Source organism: Dermacentor andersoni, chromosome 1 (genome assembly GCF_023375885.2).
Source record: "Dermacentor andersoni chromosome 1, qqDerAnde1_hic_scaffold, whole genome shotgun sequence".
Taxonomy (NCBI): domain Eukaryota; kingdom Metazoa; phylum Arthropoda; class Arachnida; order Ixodida; family Ixodidae; genus Dermacentor; species Dermacentor andersoni.
Window position 1 is genome coordinate 191848902 of NC_092814.1, and position 18150 is coordinate 191867051.

Here is an 18150-nt window from a genome sequence, read left to right on the forward strand (position 1 = left end):
CGCATTTCTGGGTCGGGTCCATAGGCGTATCTCCTGCCTCGGACATTATCTGTCTCTCCACCATCGAATGCAAACAGTGCAGACGTGGTGCATTCTCACGCCAACCCTTTTCTTTCTTTCAAATGCGGTAAAAGGCAACAACATTTTTTCTATAGCTTCATTACACGGGTAATGCACTGGGTGGAACAAAATTTCGGGCCGAACCATTCATATGGTGGCGTATTAGCCAGCGAAGCTGTCGATCGCAGACCGAGCAACTATGGCCAAATTCCGCGTCCAGAAAAATTGTCTTGAATTTGGAATTCGCACCGGGGAAACTCGGAGGAGGTCGTAACTCACACTTCTGGCGCTTGGACGCAGACTCGCACGACCTAGATTGATGCTTACGAGCGGCCTCCAGTTCGCGATCTTCATCGGTAGCCTGCGCTCGACGCCGACGATTACACTCGATCGCACCTGCTCTTGCTGACGCTCTTCCGAGGGAAAGACATTGGCTGCATCATCCTCTTTCGCACGGGCACGTTGTCTATTGTTATAGTCGCGTCTCTGCTGTCGACGCTTCTCCTCGTACTCGGCTTGTTCTTCAGCCGTGCGCACAATGAGTGACATTCCCACTTTTCCCATTTTTGTTGGAATTGCAATGATCTACCTGTTCAATGCGCTCCCGGCTCATACACACCGCGGCGGCTACCGTGGCGCACATCCCCATGTTTTCTCGCCACAACTGCCGCGCCGTTGTATTGAGTGTAGACGACAGCAAACGCAGCCGGCAGCAACGCGGCCAGCGCGGGTGAACTCCCCCACTACGCAGGTACGGCGCGCGGTGAAATCACGTGTCCTTTCTTTATTCTGCGCCGTATTATCGTTCGTTATATTTTTTTTTTCACTTTACAGACGTTAGCCAGCATTAGCCAACCCAGATCCCCCCCTCCCCCCCCCAACCCCGAGACCACGCATAGGGCTCATTCATACAGGTCCCTCAGGAAAACAGCTTCGCTGTAAAAGCAAATTAAAGCAAGCACCGACATTCTGACCACGTGAGTTCTTCTTTTTGGGCCGCCCAAGAGGTACAGCCTAAGTAATGGTAGCCCAAGAGCGAATCTATAGATAAGCCACTGAAACTGCAGGTGTGTCGTGGGTTGAATTATATGTATTGATACCATCAGCTCATTCATCTGAGGACATCGCCAGAGCTCGCGGAGATCCCGAACTTTGCCAAACACGGGCCTTTCTTCATAGCACGCCCGCTCGTTCACCCTCATCATAGACTGCTGACAAAATTTTGCCCACCACCGCCACTGGAGACTGAACGCACACGAACCTATAAGGCAATGCGAAATTGGAAGATGTATACGGGTGTACGGGCGCTAACTACTGAGGTGACACACGGCGTTTCTGTGCAAGAATCTGTGCAAGGTTTTGGGAGCCACACTGACTCGGAGACAGCGATGCCTGGGCATGTATTTAGGAGGTCACAAAAGGCAGGCAACACTTTTGCGGACGCAGACGACGTTGTGCACATAGCAAAAAACTTCTTGAGAAAATGGCGGTGTCCACTCGCGCTACAGTGCTGCAAGAAGCGGGGTTAGCTCGGTGTGGCTTGCTTGGCTGACAATTGTTCCACCTAGGCATATTTTGCGTCCTTAACATATATGATCTCATTTGATTGGAAATATACGTACTCGCGCAGACTCGCTGATGTGATGAATTGCTTTATTTGAATATGTCTCAAAGAAATAATATTGCATTTTAAAGTTTGCGCCAGCACGTCTCTCCCTTCTCGCCAAGGAACTAGTTTCATTGTTTCACCAAACATTGCTCAACTCGGTATCTCTGAGGAAGGCAATCAACAGGCTTTCATATCCTTTACTGTTCACTCTATATGCCCTACAGAGAACACTACGGTTTGGAAGCTCGCGCGAGGAAGCGGCTTCCTCTGGTGGGTGTGAAGCAGCGTTTTTCATTCGATGTCGAAGCGTGGGCACATACAGAGCAAATGTTCAACATCACCCGTTCCATTGTGTTATGCCACTTGACATCCCAAGCGAAAAAAAAAAGTCACAAAGTGGGGAAGCTGATCGCGTGGTTTTAAATGACCACTCCTGTGATGTGGAGCCAGTTCGAACGCGATAGAAATGGGTAGCCGTTTGGCGTGTAAGTCCTTTGAAACTACGGAGTGGATCTCTATGGTTTGTCGGGCGTCCTAAAATGGTTGTCGATTGCTTCGTTTGTGTGCAGCACATTATTCGGGGCTCTCGGTTTTGGGGATACATGACAGGGTTTTGCGTGGAAGAGCTTGTCTTGACCTTTCTTGTTTCCTTCAATTTCAAAGTGAGACGGAACCCCCTGAAAATTCTCTTTGAAATTTTCTCCTTTGGAGTCTTAAAACAGCACTAAAAATTGCTCAGAAATCTTTTAACGAGATAGTGGCTGTAGCGCTGACTGAATATTTCAGTACATGGACATCACGGCATCTTGCGCGACCATTCTTCAATTTTCTCAGGCGAGTGGCGATTGCAGCACTTGTTTACACTTTGTTTTTGTTTTTTTAACTAAGCGATCCATCCGGCCAGACCACGGCATACCAAATAAAGTCCTTCAGAACGCACCTGCTCATCTGTAAGCGTCTACGCTCACCCACCAGTCTGTATAGACCTGCACCTTGTTTCGATTCGCTGTACTCAAGTGCTCCAATGAAAACTTCGCTTTGACATTTGTTTTCGTTCGCCCAGGTTGCCATTCGGCGTAAAATAAATAAATGTATGTAGGCTTTCTTTGTAAATAAGCCAAATAAGTGGCCTGGGGGACATATTGTCCCCGATTACTTGCTCGTACTATGTAGGCTTGTCTGTCCGTATATCGCGGTACCCCTAAGCACATTGTCTCGTGCGAGCTTCGTCCCTAAACACAGCCAAAACAGATGGCAAACATGAGCCGCTGGCGCGGGGCACAACACGTTAGCAATTTCATAAGGATCTTCAGGTGCTGGACTATAGGCCCAGGTTATAGAAGTTGTAGGGGCCGCCACGGCGCGAACAATGCGGAGAGAGAGGTTTCCTCCAACCGAATGAAGGTTACGAAAAAGGGTGCAAACACCCAGGCACAGTTTACGGAGCGTGTTTCCCGTCGGAGAATAGGCTTCTGGCTGCAAAGGTGAGGGAGTGACCTTGCCAGTTGCTTTATTATACGGGTCTTGATCATACCTACGCACCTACTGGTCTATGATGAATTGGAACGACGCGTAAATTCTTTGAATCTTATCACAGATACCCATTGCTCTTGTAACTTTCTTTTTTCGGCTGCTCCACAACGTTCAGCGATATGGTATACACGTGAACTACATCCATTTTGATGAAGGTGCGAACGCATGTGATTTCATAGCGTATGGCCCATATAGCTCAAGTAATGAAAGATCTGTTATCTCTGCTACGTAGCTGCGAGCAGCATGAATACCGAGGGTGTGTCGGGCTGATGAAGGCGGCCCGCCGTCCATTCTTGTGAACAGCTTTATCTATGTAAATCACACAGTTACCATGATAGGGGCACTGACCTTTAGTGCAGGATGTGGCTTGTCACTTATGCAAAGCCTTATTGCCCTATTGGTGCTAACAGAAATAAAGCGTCATGGCGGGAGGTCATCCAATGTCATGTTCGTCAAGCAGATCCCTATATAGAAATGGGAACGGAAAGCCACGACTGATGGAATCAATTGTCGTCAATAGAGAAGCCATAAGAGCCCTAAAGGCACTGTCACGCCTATACTTAAATCCACACGTTGCTAATAAGGTATTGATCTGAGAAACATGGAATTGCAAATCTATGGTAGCCTTCATCACATAATTACACAAACATGGGAACGAAAAAAAACGAGAAAGAAAAACATGTAGACAGAGCCCTGCATTTAAGTTGTTCCGGTTTTTCGTTCCCCTGTTTTGTGTAATTTGCACCGAAAGCTACCATGGACCCTACACTCCGACTGCATGCAAGACGTGCTCAAAAGATTCCGTTATGGTCATTCGAAATCTAAGATTTCGAAGGTGTACAGCACCGCATGAAAATGAAAAGGAACTCTTGTACAAGTCGCCGGAGAATCATCTTGGCGACGGAAGTCCAGCCTAGCCGTTAAAGTTCAATTAACGAGGCTTGAGAAACCAGTAGGTGGAAAGGGAGATATTGCGAAAGAGGTTCGTGGGCCCAGGGGCTCAGCACACAGTGAGAAAGACGTGGAGAACCGACATTGCCTTTATCAGCTGTATATGAAGGCACGCATGGCATTTAAGAGCACACGAAACACTGACATACATGCCCACTTAACCAAGTCTAGAGCCGGCTTCGCGGTGTGCCTCCAATCGTCCGTGGCTACGCGATTGAGTTCGCTGTCTTGCAGTGTCCGTTCTCACTGGACAGGCGACTTACCCACGCGCAGCACCACGGCGGGCTCCCCTCTGTATGTCGAATGACCGCGGCCGCGTAGTCACGTGAAGCTGCCGTGCCCCGGCACCGCGGAAGGGAGAGACGCTCGCCGCTCTTGGCTCGTGTGAAGGCGGTGAGTTCGGCTGGCTCCGGCTCACGTACAGGGCCGTCAGCACTGCTGGCAGCCATGCGAGCTGCAACGCAGCTGGTCGGTCGCGGCGGCGGCTTTCAGGTGGGACCACAGGCACGGCCAACAGGGCGGGCCAACAGGGCGGGCCATCAGCCGCCGGAGCCGTTCCCTGGTCCCGGTGAGCCTCGGGCAGTTGCCCGAGCGGACCAGTAGCCGCTCGTGCGTTGACCCAGTTGCGTTCCAAGAACAGGCGCCAAGGCGGACCGGTAGCCGTCTCGACTGCCACTGGGACCCGTCTTACCCGAGTCGTCACCGGCTGGTCTGATTCCGAACCGCAGCGCGCGCTCTCTTCGCGTGCCACGCCGCCGCGCACCATCGCGCACACTTGTACTTCGTCGTGCGGCTGCGGCGCATTGTAAATTTTCCAGTCCACTCGTCATAAAGCCTCATTTGCAACCTGCAGGTTGGAACGGTGGGGGTAGAGAAGTGTCTCTACATCACACCACCTGCCGCATATTTATAATCACCACGAGGTCGCTTTTGCGCACTGACAGGATAGCTAGTAGCGCGTTATGAACAGGCTGAAGACACGGCTATATACAGAAACTGCATTTCCAACGCTATACAGTATCTCGAATAACACATGTGTACCATATATTGCTCGAGACATACGACTTAAGATGGCCTCAGAAATTAGGCGCCTTATTCCTGCCAATTCCCTTACTGCCCTTAGAGACTCTGAGGTGTACTTTAAACGAGTGCTGTAGATGTTTGCATAGTCATGCTACTCCAGATGAGAAATGTCATGCTTGAAGAGACCGGCTTATAAGAAGGAAAGCAAGTAAATAAAGTAAATAGCCCTTAGTCAAGGGAAGAATAAATGGGTGGGGATGAGCACAGAACTTAACCTGGCATAGAGGAGAAAGAAATTCATTTGATACCGGTAGTTTCGCAGTCATTATTCTATGAAACATAGTTTTCAGAAACCTAAATATAGTATTGCAAGAAAGAAATACCAAAGTTTATATTTCATAAAGGTCTAGGAAAGAACATCGTGGACTAAGGCTCATCTGGTATATTCTAAATCTTCAAAGTGTGCTTGCGTCTTTCTTTTGAGAAATACGGGTGGTGTGAGTGGTCATCTTAGGTACTCTAAGTTGAGCTAGTGACGTTCGCTGCGCTAGTCAATATTACCCGCCTTCTTTGCGACTGTTCACACCTTAGTACACAAAGAAAAGGGCTGCCCCCGCCATAGACGGCGAGTGAAGCCACCCGTTATGGAAAGACGGGGTTCTAGAACATCATTCGTCTTTCGCAACGTATGCAAGAGGTGCTTTGTACGTGATGCAAGGCTTTTTAAGGGAATTTATATTGCGTGACAGACTACGACTGCTCTACGCTCTGCCCCCTTGTGTGCGGTCTTTTTATTTTATTTCTTCTACTACCTTTCCCTCATTTCACAATCTCGGTATCCCCCTATACGCCCATTACTGGACAGTCAACCGTAACCTGTTCACGTTAACTGCCCTGCCTTTCTCTTGCACTACTCTTTCAACAATGAAGCTTCAGCGTGTTGGACCTGTAAGCCGCAGAAGAGGACCACTCAGACCGGTCGACCCTAGGCAGTTGAACTGCCACGAGAAACAAAGAGATATATTCTTTACGACTCCTCTTCGGAAACACATTTTTTGTCCCTCTACTCCTACACTTTTTATATTTTCTTTTATCTGGCCTATGTATGCTTGTATAAGTTTTTAGAACGAGCTTATAAACTGAAAAATCTACATTCACATCATGTAATGAATATAATAAATATATCCTAGGCTCCATAGCTCTTTGGTTTTGCAAACTTCTTCTCGCAAAAAAAAAAAAAAAAATGCGGGTTAGACCGACAGATCACGTAGGTCTACTTGAGTACCCTTGAAGTGCTACTGGGAACAGCACACACTTCGAATATAAGGGTGTAAATCAAACACGACGCGGCGTTTAGGGCCAAATAAAGCTTACCACACGCTAGTTTAGTCGCCGTACGTAAGTTTGCTACCTCCACCGGCATATTCTGATTAGTTGGAGCGTATTATAATCCCCCGAAGGCAGGACGTCATGCGCATAATCATTGCCCATTCATCGACCAGGAGCTATTCCACCCTTTAGTCTATTCTCCCTTAACGGCACACAGATCGAGAGCTCATATCTTCTATTCAGCATTATTGACGGTTTCTTGACAGCAAGTTGCACACGCCTCCGGGGGAACAAACAGAGCGGGAATGATTACTTTCGTTCGATTGCAAGACTGTACACTTCATGATCTACGGCGCCTTTAGAGCCAAACCAGCTATTTTCCGCATCGACGGAGACGATCTAGGGAACCTTCACTGAACGGTTACCGTTCCTGGGCTCGTTATGCTTCACGAAGAACACGAAAGCATACGTAGCGTTGGGTTGGATGCATTGTGTAGTGAAACTACAACAAACACTGCACTCAAGATCAAGTCCTCGATACCTTACTCGAAACATAAACAATGGAGAGTACCGTTTTCTTGACGGCCTCTCTCGTAAGAACAGCGTTATCGCCGGAATAGAATGCCGCTGCGGCCACCTATTTCAGTAAACGCAACACATAGCTGTGTTCTTTTTAACGCGAGAGCGTCGACTGCCCCGTGTCGCAGGAAATCTGGTGTTGGCGTCAGCGGGGTTGTCCGGGAGAGAAAAATCATGCCGAACCATGCATTGCGAACCACGCAGGCCCTCCGCGTGGTGCTTAGGTGTTGCTGAACTAATTGAATTTCTCAAAGTAATATGCGTCAGAAAATCTGTAGGTTGTGTGTGTCACTCACACACAACCTACAGACATGATAGCGTCGGACTGTAATTTTAATATACGAGAAAACATAATTCTCTTACGCGGAGACTCAAACACAAACCCCTTATGCAGCTGCCGTACGAGGTTTGGCGCGGCTGTGCACAAACTCCGGGATCGGCCCACGCAAGAGGCCGCGTTTCTAACAAAGCTCACCTGCGTGCATGGCGTTAGCCACCAGCGTTTCCCGGTAAACATTACAGTTACACAAGCTGCAGTTGCTGGGAAGCGTGAGAAGCAGTCGGTGGATCTTTGAGTGCTATCACGTTTCACTCTTAAAGGCGAAGCAAGTGTCCTCCAATGTTTTTTTGTTTGTTTGTTTTTTTGCGTGAAATAAAGAAAAAAAATTGCCCGGCAATTACGATATTCCTTAATGCGACATTTGAGCTCAGCTGTATAGGCCTTTTAATTTCACGATATATTGAAGCAAATAATTTGAGACCGACATCACCGCAACGACTGGCAACGAGCCAGTGCCGTCAGCGCCTTCTCAGAGGGAGGCGAAATACGGGAACGCTGGCATGATGATTTGGTTTGGTTTTGCACCCGCGGATATGGCTCGACCCACTACAGGGGTTCGGCCATGAATCTGGCGGCAGTAGGTATAAAGGGAAGACTACTTAAATATAATTTTTTAAAATTTAAGAATGATATTAAATCAATACTAATCGTTAATATCAATTTTCAGGCTATATTATCTTAAATTTTGAAGTTAATATTTTTGTATTCATATTGAGTAAAGAAAAAGGGTCAAACTAACATGACCGTGTCTTTTTTTCACTGGCAAAATTAAATATGGTATCTCATACGTTCGTATTGCAGTGTCCTAGTGCCGGCGCCCAAAGAGACAGTGTCACATAAAGCGCAATTACCAATCCAAATTGGCGAAGGGAACATTCTAGACGTCGTTTTCTGCGCACGTCGAGCCTGCGACACCCTGTAAAGAAATGTTCCATAGTTTCAGGTTCGTTGCAATAAAAACATTGAGGGGAAGGTGCCAAACCAGACCTGTGGGAATAAAAATTGAGCATTGGTATTCGGCAACGCATTCTCCTGAATGAAATTTCACATTTTCTTGCAAAACACCATCTGCTGTGCCAAGGGAACTCAAGGTGCTGAAAATCGGTGTTATTTATTCACCATGATATGGCATGTTCTTATTGGACACAATTATTTTTAAATCTTGCAACCCTGACGTATACCGGAGGATTTAGGATCCTCAGTACCGGGTCTTTAAGAGATGGCGCCGCTAGTGCGTCTGCTGACTCGTTTAAAGCGAGTTCCATGTGTACTGGTACCCATACCGAATGGATGAGGCGTAAATCTTTGGGAATAGATTAACAAAATTATTGAAAAATTGTAGATGAATTTGGCACAGATAGATCAGAACAAACGTATAAGGAGGCGGTTACGATTACGGCTGAATAAATAGATCAGGGAAGTTTTCGTAGAGCTAGAATTATAGTAAAAAACTATGCCTGAAATATTGATGTAATGTTGTGCAGTCGCAGAGAGAAAGACCAATTTAATGATGCAGAAAAAATTCCCACACCTGTCTTTTCTTCACTGACAAAAGCGTGTGTGGCTATTATTGTATCTATATGGAGGTTCTCAAGGTGGTTATCTAACAAACATTTCCGGTGTTTATTAGGCAGAAGCTTAGCGTTATTAGGAAATGTGCCGTCGAATTCAACGCATACTGTCGCAGCAGCTAAATTTGGGAAAACCACATCACGGATTGATACTTGTAATGGGGCGCTATAACGTAAAGCTATTCCAAACTTTTCTATTCCAATTCTGCAATCAGCCCTCCGCGATTGGTGAAAAACTTTTTTTTGCCACCCCCACTTCGCCTGTGTGTCACGCGACGTCACGAAAACCGCGATAGCTCCCCATCTGATATGACGTGTACACACTGATTATGCATGATTAGTTGCATGATTATGCACTGATTATGCATGATTATTGAATATTATGCATGAATAGTTATTTCCCATTCGACGCCTTTTCGCCATTAGCCATGCATGATCATGCATGATTATGCACTGATTATACATGATTATTGCTGATTATGCATGAATAGTTATTTGTGATTCGACGCCTTTTCGCCATTAGCCCTCGGCTATTAGTCAAAAGTTTTCGGGTTGCATCTACTTCACCTGCCTGTCCCACAACGTCACAAAACCACAAAAACTCACCGCGTCAAAGTGACGTCCACGCGTTAAAGATGCATTATTATGCAAAACAAAACTGCATTTTCTTCTGAATAGCAGCAGGCTGCCCCGTTCCGAAAGGAATAAAAGATGGCTGCCGCCGATCATTCAGGCACTGGCTACTCGCACCGGCCGGAGAGCATGGGTTTATTTGCGTATAATAAAACTTTTTGCGTGGCCGTGTAACGTTTTCGAGCCCTTTCGGGACGTTTACGACCGCTTTCTGCCAAATCTTCTTTGCTGAGGATCCGCTTTAGCATCATTCTTAAGCTTTCGTTGCATGCCGCCGCGATTTTCGACCAGTCACTGCAAGCTAAGTAAGGGAAAGCGGACCAATCGCAGACGCCAGCACCGTCCTCTTCATCAGCTTATCGATTTTCAGTGCACTGGCTCGGCCCCATCGAATCCCTCTCCACTTGAGCGTGCTCCTCGCCTCTTGTCAGCCAGTTAGATAGGACAAGCCGCTCAGTGTAGGCAATGTTATTCGTTTTTCAAACAAACAAAAGTGACCTCCTATGAACGAGGAAAGTGTTTGGTTGGTCTGTTCAGACAACCCTGCGGGTCACCTTCCGATGCTTGCGTCTGCGGTTACGCAAATTTGACGTCAGGATATTGGAATAAAAACATATTGGAATAGTTTTACGTTATGAGCCCATGATTCTAATAGCTTCTGCTCAAAAATTACCTGGGGACGATGCAGTCGAGACCATTGCTTCGCAAAATATGTAGACGGCTCTCGAATGAACATACAGGAGGAGCGTCTCTGGGGAGAAGCATAGATATTCAGTAAGTGTTGGACTATCAGTATCCGAAGTCGAAATTAAATAGAAGGCAGGGGAGTTTGATGATACAGAATATTATTCGCTGCAAATTTTGGAAGGCCGAGGCATAGACGTAATGATTCACGTTCTAAAATAACGAGAGAGCGTAATTTATAAGCAGCACTTCCAGAAAATAACACGCAACCAAACTGTAAAATGGGATATCTTATTTTGTTATAGCGCAAGCTTGACAAGGACAACAGGAGGCACATCTGACACACACAGCGCATATCTTACCCACAGCGTACGGCATATCTTATAACAAGATAAGATATGCCGTACCAACAAGCCCCTATTGCTATCCTCATCGGCTATCCTCATTGTAAAATGGGGCTGACACACGTACAATAAATCATCACCAGAGTCTCCCTGCGCCTTCCAAAACGACTGCTGCAGACTCTTCGTAATAAACTAACAGCATGTGTACCTTTACATGTGAGGTATTCTAAGTGTACCCGCCAATTAGGCTTTTCTGTGTAAAGGATTCCCAGATATTTTAGTGATTGTACCAGTGGAAGCATCTTCTCGTCATACATGAGTGTTATCCGGATACGAAAAATAAAGGGGAAAACAATGATTGCACTTTTGTTGACATTTAGCGACCTTTGTATTCCTTTAAGTCACATTTCAATCTGATTCAAATACGACTGCAATGCTATATAAAGGCTATGTATATCATTTGACACCGAATGAAATGCGATATCACCAGAGTATACGTATACCTATATATCATGGTGTGTATGAAGGTGACTTAGTAAAATAATTAAAAAACGGGGGCGAGTACTGCTCCTTGACGAGCACCCCTTGCCTGTTTGTACCATTAAGAAGCACCGTTTTGATAGCAATCAAATGTGCGTCCACTCAGGAAATTATGAATCCATGCAATTATATACTGTGGGAGACTCACACTTTCAAGTTTGTTGATCAAGATGGTATGCTCGACACTGTCATGCGCCTACGCTATATTTAATCTCACTAAGGCCGCGTGCTGGTTGTTGCGGCGAGCAAGCTGAATTCGACTCTTCAAGTCAACATGAGCACGCAAAATTGAGCACCCAGGCCTGAATCCTATTTGAGTGTTCCTTAATATTTGGTTGTCGCCTATTGTCACAAAGTGCGTGTACTCCTCGGCGTCACCCCATCGCCGCCAAGAGTTCCCGCCCCGGCGTGACCGGCGCGGGGAGCGCTCTCCCTAGATCCCGCCGGCAGCGAGACGGCTTCCTCACGTGACAGCCGGCGCGCGGCGAGAGAGAGGAAGGGAGAGAGGAGAGGGAGACGAGCGTGGAGTGATCTGCGAGAGGCGGGCAGAGTTGCTGGACCGGCGAGGCAAGTGGCACGTGAATTGGACGTCAGGCAGGCGTGAGGACGGCGGCCTGAGTTCCCGTAGCCGTAGCCTCCCTAGACGCGGCCCCGAGTCCGTTCCGATCTTCGGCAGCGACGTGCGGTTACGACGGACCCAGCAGCCCGGCGCCTCCCCAGCTCGGACGCCCTACTCGACACTCCGCAGATAAGCCCACGCCACGTGTTCAACATCTCTCAGAACTTTCCGCCGGACTGTATTTTTTTAATCGCGTTTCATCTTTCATTTATTTACCCATCACGTGTTAATTATTGTATGTTCTTTTAGTTTAGTCTTTGCCGCGTTCATTGTCACGTGTATTTTTCATTTTTGTCGCGTATTTTTTGTTATTTCGCGAGTCTTAGGAGCTCCCACGTGGTGGGCTTAGTGTCGCGCGAGTGGCGTCAGGGCGTGTGCTGTGTGACCCGCACGCCTTCCGCGAACTAAGCCCCACGGCTTGTAATTTGTATGTTCTTTTTCTTTTATTATGTTTTGCCCATGATTTTATTTTATTAAATTGAATGTGTTAGTGGTACGTCGCCTCCCGTCTCATGCCTCTGGTTCACGGTCGATCAGGCATGGACCTTATCGCCGGTCAGCAGTCGAACCCTCACTAAACGCACGCGGGGTGGGTTTGTTGTCGCCCCATCCCCTCCGGTCCGGAGAGTGCGATTACCCCACCAATCAATCTTTGACAACTGGCGTCCGCACGACAGGACTCGCTGACCACGATCTGCCGTGAACACGAGGCATAGAGGGCAGAACAAACGCATTCTGTCAAAAAGCGCAAAAGGGCCGAAATATGGCCGAGGAAGCGGAACGATTTGTTGCGGTCGGGAAGCAGCTGGGCCTGGAAGGGACAGCACTTCAGCAATTTCTGCGCGAGGAACGGGCGGTGCAGCGCGAGCGCCTTAAAGAACAGGAGCAGCGAAAACGCGAAGACGATGAGCGCGACAAGGCGCGGAGCGACCGGCGTCTCCTCGAAATAGAAAAAGAGCTGGAGCTACTTCGCGCAAAGAGTGATTGCGCAAGCAGTAGTGGCGGCTCAGAAAGCCTGCCCAATGGGAGCCCAGTGAGAGCGCAGTTCGCGGGGGTCAGCCCCCAAAGATTACTGGCACCCTTTAATGAGAATGCGGACGACCTGGATGCATACCTGACGCGCTTTGAGCGAGTGGCCGAAGCCCACGGATGGGCGAGCGAACAATGGGCCACCGCCCTCAGTACGTGCCTGACGGGGGAAGCGCTTAGCGTGTTCGGCCGCATGCCGGCGTCGGAGGCGTTGTCTTACGACAAGGTGAAACGGGCCCTCCTGCGTAGCTTCCGTCTGACAGAAGAGGGCTTCCGGAAGAAGTTCAGGACGGAGGCGCCCCAGGACAACGAAGCGCCATCGCAGTTCTTCGCCCGGCTGGAAAATTACTGGGAGAGATGGGTCCACCTCTCAGAGGTCCCGAAGTCCTACGAGGGAGTCAAAGACCTCCTCCTAGCCGAACAGTTTCTCGAGAACTGCAAGCCCGCGCTGGCGATGTTCCTCAGGGAAAAAAAGAGCCGGGACATCCTGGATATGCTCCAGAGAGCCGACGAATATGTGAGCGCCCGAGATTCAGTCAACTTCGGCAGGCGTGAGGCGAAACAAGGAGGCCAAGCCGGGGACTGTCCCGATGCGGGCCGAGGCAGGCGACAGTCCAACAGTGGAACAGGGCTCCGTTGCTACCTATGCTCCCGACCGGGACATGTCGCGTCACAATGCACGAGTACCAATAAGCAGCCGGAGCACTCGAACAGGGAACAGCCAGCTGCTGGGAATGTCTTGGCCTGCCTTGAGGAGGATGGCTACCTCGAATTAAAGGACGGCCAGCGCTTGCCCGTTGTAAATCTGGGCACTTCACCGGCCGCGGGTGATCTCCCTGTAGTCGAAGGCCGCGTTGCCGGGAAGACCGTGAAGGTCCTGAGGGACAGTGGATGCAACATCGTTATCGTCAACCGGGACCTTGTCCAGCCATCGGATTTGACAGGCCGATGCCGAGCCGTCTACCTCGTAGACCGTTCAGTGAGAACTTTGCCCGAGGCTCGGATCGGGATAGACACGCCCTACTACCGAGGGGAGGTCTTGGCGGCATGCATGAAGGACCCACTCTTCGACCTCATCCTGGGGAACATCGAAGGTGCCCGAGCTCCGGCAGAGCCAGACGATACGTGGGGTGAAGCCTCCGAGCGGGATGAAGATAACTGGGCGGGGCCATCGATAGCCGAAATCCAGCCTCCGCCCGTAGCTGCTGTTACCACACGCCGGCAGACCCAACAGCAGAACTCCCAGGCCTTCCGGAGATTGCCGGTGCCGTCCACCCTAGCTGAAGTCACTCCCGAACAAATGAAGGAGGACCAGCAGCGAGACACGACCCTGCGACAGCTCTTTCAGCTACACAGAGAGCAACGCAGCGTGAAATGCAAGGGGGGCGGATCATTCAACATCCAACTGAGGGACGGTCTGCTGTACCGTGAATACGTGCCAGACTCGGGATCTGGCACGGTGCAGCTGATAGTACCGAGACAACATCGCGACAAAGTCCTCCACCTGGCACACTGCGGGCTAATGGCGGGTCACCTTGGACAGAAGAAGACCACGGACCGCATACTGGCCGACTTCTTTTGGCCGGGAGTGCATGGAGATACGCACGCGTTTGTCGCTTCGTGCGACATTTGTCAGAAGACGGCCAGCCGGGGGTCCGTAAGGAAAGTACCACTCGAGAAGATGCCGCTGGTCGACACGCCGTTTCGCAAGGTCGCGATTGATATCCTGGGGCCGTTGAAACCAGCGACCCGAAAAAGCAATAGATACATCTTGACGCTGGTCGACTATGCAACCCGCTTTCCCGAAGCGATTGCCCTGCCGAGCATAGAAACCGAGCGAGTGGCCGAGGCACTGCTACAAATCTTCTCCCGGGTAGGCGTACCAGAAGAGATGCTGAGTGATAGGGGATCCAACTTCACCTCTGAACTCATGGCAGAGGTAGGACGCCTACTTTCGTTGCGTCTTCAGACGACGACCCCGTATCACCCCATGGCCAACGGCCTCGTGGAGAAGCTGAATGGGACATTGAAGAAGATGCTGCGGCGCATGTGTACTGAACAGCCCAAGGACTGGGACAGGTTCATCGAGCCGCTACTATTCGCCTACAGGGAAGTCCCGCAGGCCAGCACCGGGTTCTCCCCATTTGAGCTATTGTATGGGCGGAACGTGCGGGGTCCTCTGGCCATACTCAAGGAGCTTTGGACCGGAGCGAGACTAGAGGAGGAAGTCAAGACGGCATACCAGTACGTCGTCGACTTGAGAGAAAGGCTCGAAACGACATGTCAGATGGCACATGAGGCCCTCGATGAGGCAGGAGAGCGCTACAAGCGATACTATGATCGCGGAGCAAAGGCGAGGATTATGCGCCCGGGTGACCAAGTACTCCTGCTGCTGCCTACCGAGCATAACAAGCTCGCTATGAGGTGGAAGGGGCCGTACGTCATAAAGGAAAGGAAAGGCGAGGTGGACTACGTGGTGGAAAGCAATGGCGCTGTGAAAACGTTTCATGCGAACATGCTAAAGAAGTACCACACCAGGGAACCGGCAGCTGAGACACCCGTCATGACCGTGGTAGCAAGTGCCAGCGACCGAGGGATGCCAATGTGGCCCTGGGGGGAGCGAGGCGACTACCGCGACGTCGCTGTTTCCGACAAACTCCACTCGCAGCAAGCGAAGGAGTTGCGAGCCATAATCGCCCTACACCATGATGTGTTTTCAGAGCAGCCAGGGTACACCGACTGGGCTGTGTGCAAGCTAGCCACAACGACGCAAGAACCTGTACATGTAAAACAGTACCCGCTTCCCTTCGCAGTAAGGCAAGAAGTGGAAGCCGAAGTCTCCACGATGCTTCAGATGGGCGTGGTAGAAAGGTCTCACTCACCATACAACGCCCCGACCGTACTGATAAAAAAACCCGATGGCACGAACCGTTTCTGCGTGGATTTCCGACGGCTCAACGAGGTTCTGATTGCCGACTCGGAGCCGATCCCTAGAGCGGACTGTCTGATCGCTGAGGTGGGAGGTCGGAAAATATTTTCGAAGATGGATCTCTCAAAGGGGTATTGGCAAGTGCCTCTAGACGAACAATCCAAGGAGAGGACAGCGTTCTCTGCGCCCAGTGGGCTTTATCAATTCAAGAAGATGCCGTTTGGCATAAAAACTGCTCCTGCTGTTTTCGCGAAACTCATGCGGAAACTTCTCGACGGCATCGCCAACGTCTACCATTACTACGACGACCTGTTGATCGCGACAAATAATTGGCAGGACCACTTGGATGCCTTGGGGGAAGTACTGGCGAGGCTACGAGAGGCGGGGATGACTGTCCACCCCAAGAAATGCGAACTGGGTTTCGATCAGCTGTCTTTCCTGGGACACAAGATTGGAGGAGGGAAATTGGGCCCCATGGAGTCCACTTTGGATAGAATACGGAACGCTGCCCCGCCGAAGACCAAGCGCCAAGTTAGGGCCTTCCTGGGACTGGCCGGATACTATCGCGAATTTATCCAAAATTATGCCACCATCGCAGCGCCCTTGACGGACCTGACGAAGAAGCGGGCGCCGAATCAGATACCCTGGGGAGATACCGAGCAGGAGGCATTCGATAAACTGCGAAGGCTGCTCTCCGAGGCCCCCATTCTACAGATCCCCGACTTTTCCCAGCCATTCGTGCTACGCACCGACGCCTCCGACCAGGGGCTCGGCGCTGTCTTACTACAAGATAAGGGGGGAGTGCTTCACCCGGTTGCATACGCCAGCCGAAAGCTCCTGCCGAGAGAACAGGCCTATGCGGCCATTGAGAAGGAATGTCTGGCCATTGTCTGGGCAGTAAAGCGCTTCAATTTTTACCTTTACGGTAAAAGATTCACGGTCCAGACGGATCACCAACCCCTCAGATACCTCAAGGAGGCCCAGTTCACGAACTCGCGGGTGCTTCGGTGGGCCCTGCTCCTACAGGAGTATGACTTTAACGTCCTTAGCATCAAGGGTGCGGAGAACGTGGGCGCTGACTACCTTAGCCGGGTCTGAATTGGCATGGATGGGTAGATGAGTTCGGACAGACTTTAGTTGTCTCCATGTTGTTCTTTTTTTTTCCACTAAGACTACTCCGTACATCGTGTTGCTTCGTAGCCTCGTTGAGGTATGCCTTGTATTTTATCTTTTTCATTGTTTGTCATGTGATCATACCAGTGCGAGGACAATGCGGAGGTGTTGTGCAGTGGTTTGTGCGCGAGTGTTCGCGCAACTCAAGAACGCTCATCGACACGGTGGTGCGGGTAACCGTCAGCAGCGATCAGTCTCCTTTCAGTGCGCTTACACGACTTTGTGTAGTGTTCTGAATGTTATTCTATAACATTCTTGTCGCCGGGGTGGTAGTTGTCAAAGATTGATTGGTGGGGTAATCGCACTCTCCGGACCGGAGGGGATGGGGCGACAACAAACCCACCCCGCGTGCGTTTAGTGAGGGTTCGACTGCTGACCGGCGATAAGGTCCATGCCTGATCGACCGTGAACCAGAGGCATGAGACGGGAGGCGACGTACCACTAACACATTCAATTTAATAAAATAAAATCATGGGCAAAACATAATAAAAGAAAAAGAACATACAAATTACAAGCCGTGGGGCTTAGTTCGCGGAAGGCGTGCGGGTCACACAGCACACGCCCTGACGCCACTCGCGCGACACTAAGCCCACCACGTGGGAGCTCCTAAGACTCGCGAAATAACAAAAAATACGCGACAAAAATGAAAAATACACGTGACAATGAACGCGGCAAAGACTAAACTAAAAGAACATACAATAATTAACACGTGATGGGTAAATAAATGAAAGATGAAACGCGATTAAAAAAATACAGTCCGGCGGAAGGTTCTGAGAGATGTTGAACACGTGGCGTGGGCTTATCTGCGGAGTGTCGAGTAGGGCGTCCGAGCTGGGGAGGCGCCGGGCTGCTGGGTCCGTCGTAACCGCACGTCGCTGCCGAAGATCGGAACGGACTCGGGGCCGCGTCTAGGGAGGCTACGGCTACGGGAACTCAGGCCGCCGTCCTCACGCCTGCCTGACGTCCAATTCACGTGCCACTTGCCTCGCCGGTCCAGCAACTCTGCCCGCCTCTCGCAGATCACTCCATGCTCGTCTCCCTCTCCTCTCTCCCTTCCTCTCTCTCGCCGCGCGCCGGCTGTCACGTGAGGAAGCCGTCTCGCTGCCGGCGGGATCTAGGGAGAGCGCTCCCCGCGCCGGTCACGCCGGGGCGGGAACTCTTGGCGGCGATGGGGTGACGCCGAGGAGTACACGCACTTTGTGAC

General features: G+C 50.1%; 1 protein-coding gene across 1 annotated transcript; it reads left to right on the forward strand.

Moving 5' to 3' along the window:
* The first annotated feature begins 12578 nt into the window (after nucleotides 1-12578).
* LOC126526720 (uncharacterized) lies at nucleotides 12579-16871 on the forward strand. The gene has a single exon (XM_050174575.2). The coding sequence runs from the start codon at nucleotides 12579-12581 to the stop codon at nucleotides 16869-16871; it is 4293 nt and encodes a 1430-aa protein (XP_050030532.2).
* Nucleotides 16872-18150: the final 1279 nt, after the last annotated feature.

Coding starts and splice junctions, on each gene's coding strand:
- LOC126526720 (XM_050174575.2), top strand. CDS start 12,579: ATGGCCGAGGAAGCGGAACGATTTGTTGCGGTCGGGAAGCAGCTGGGC.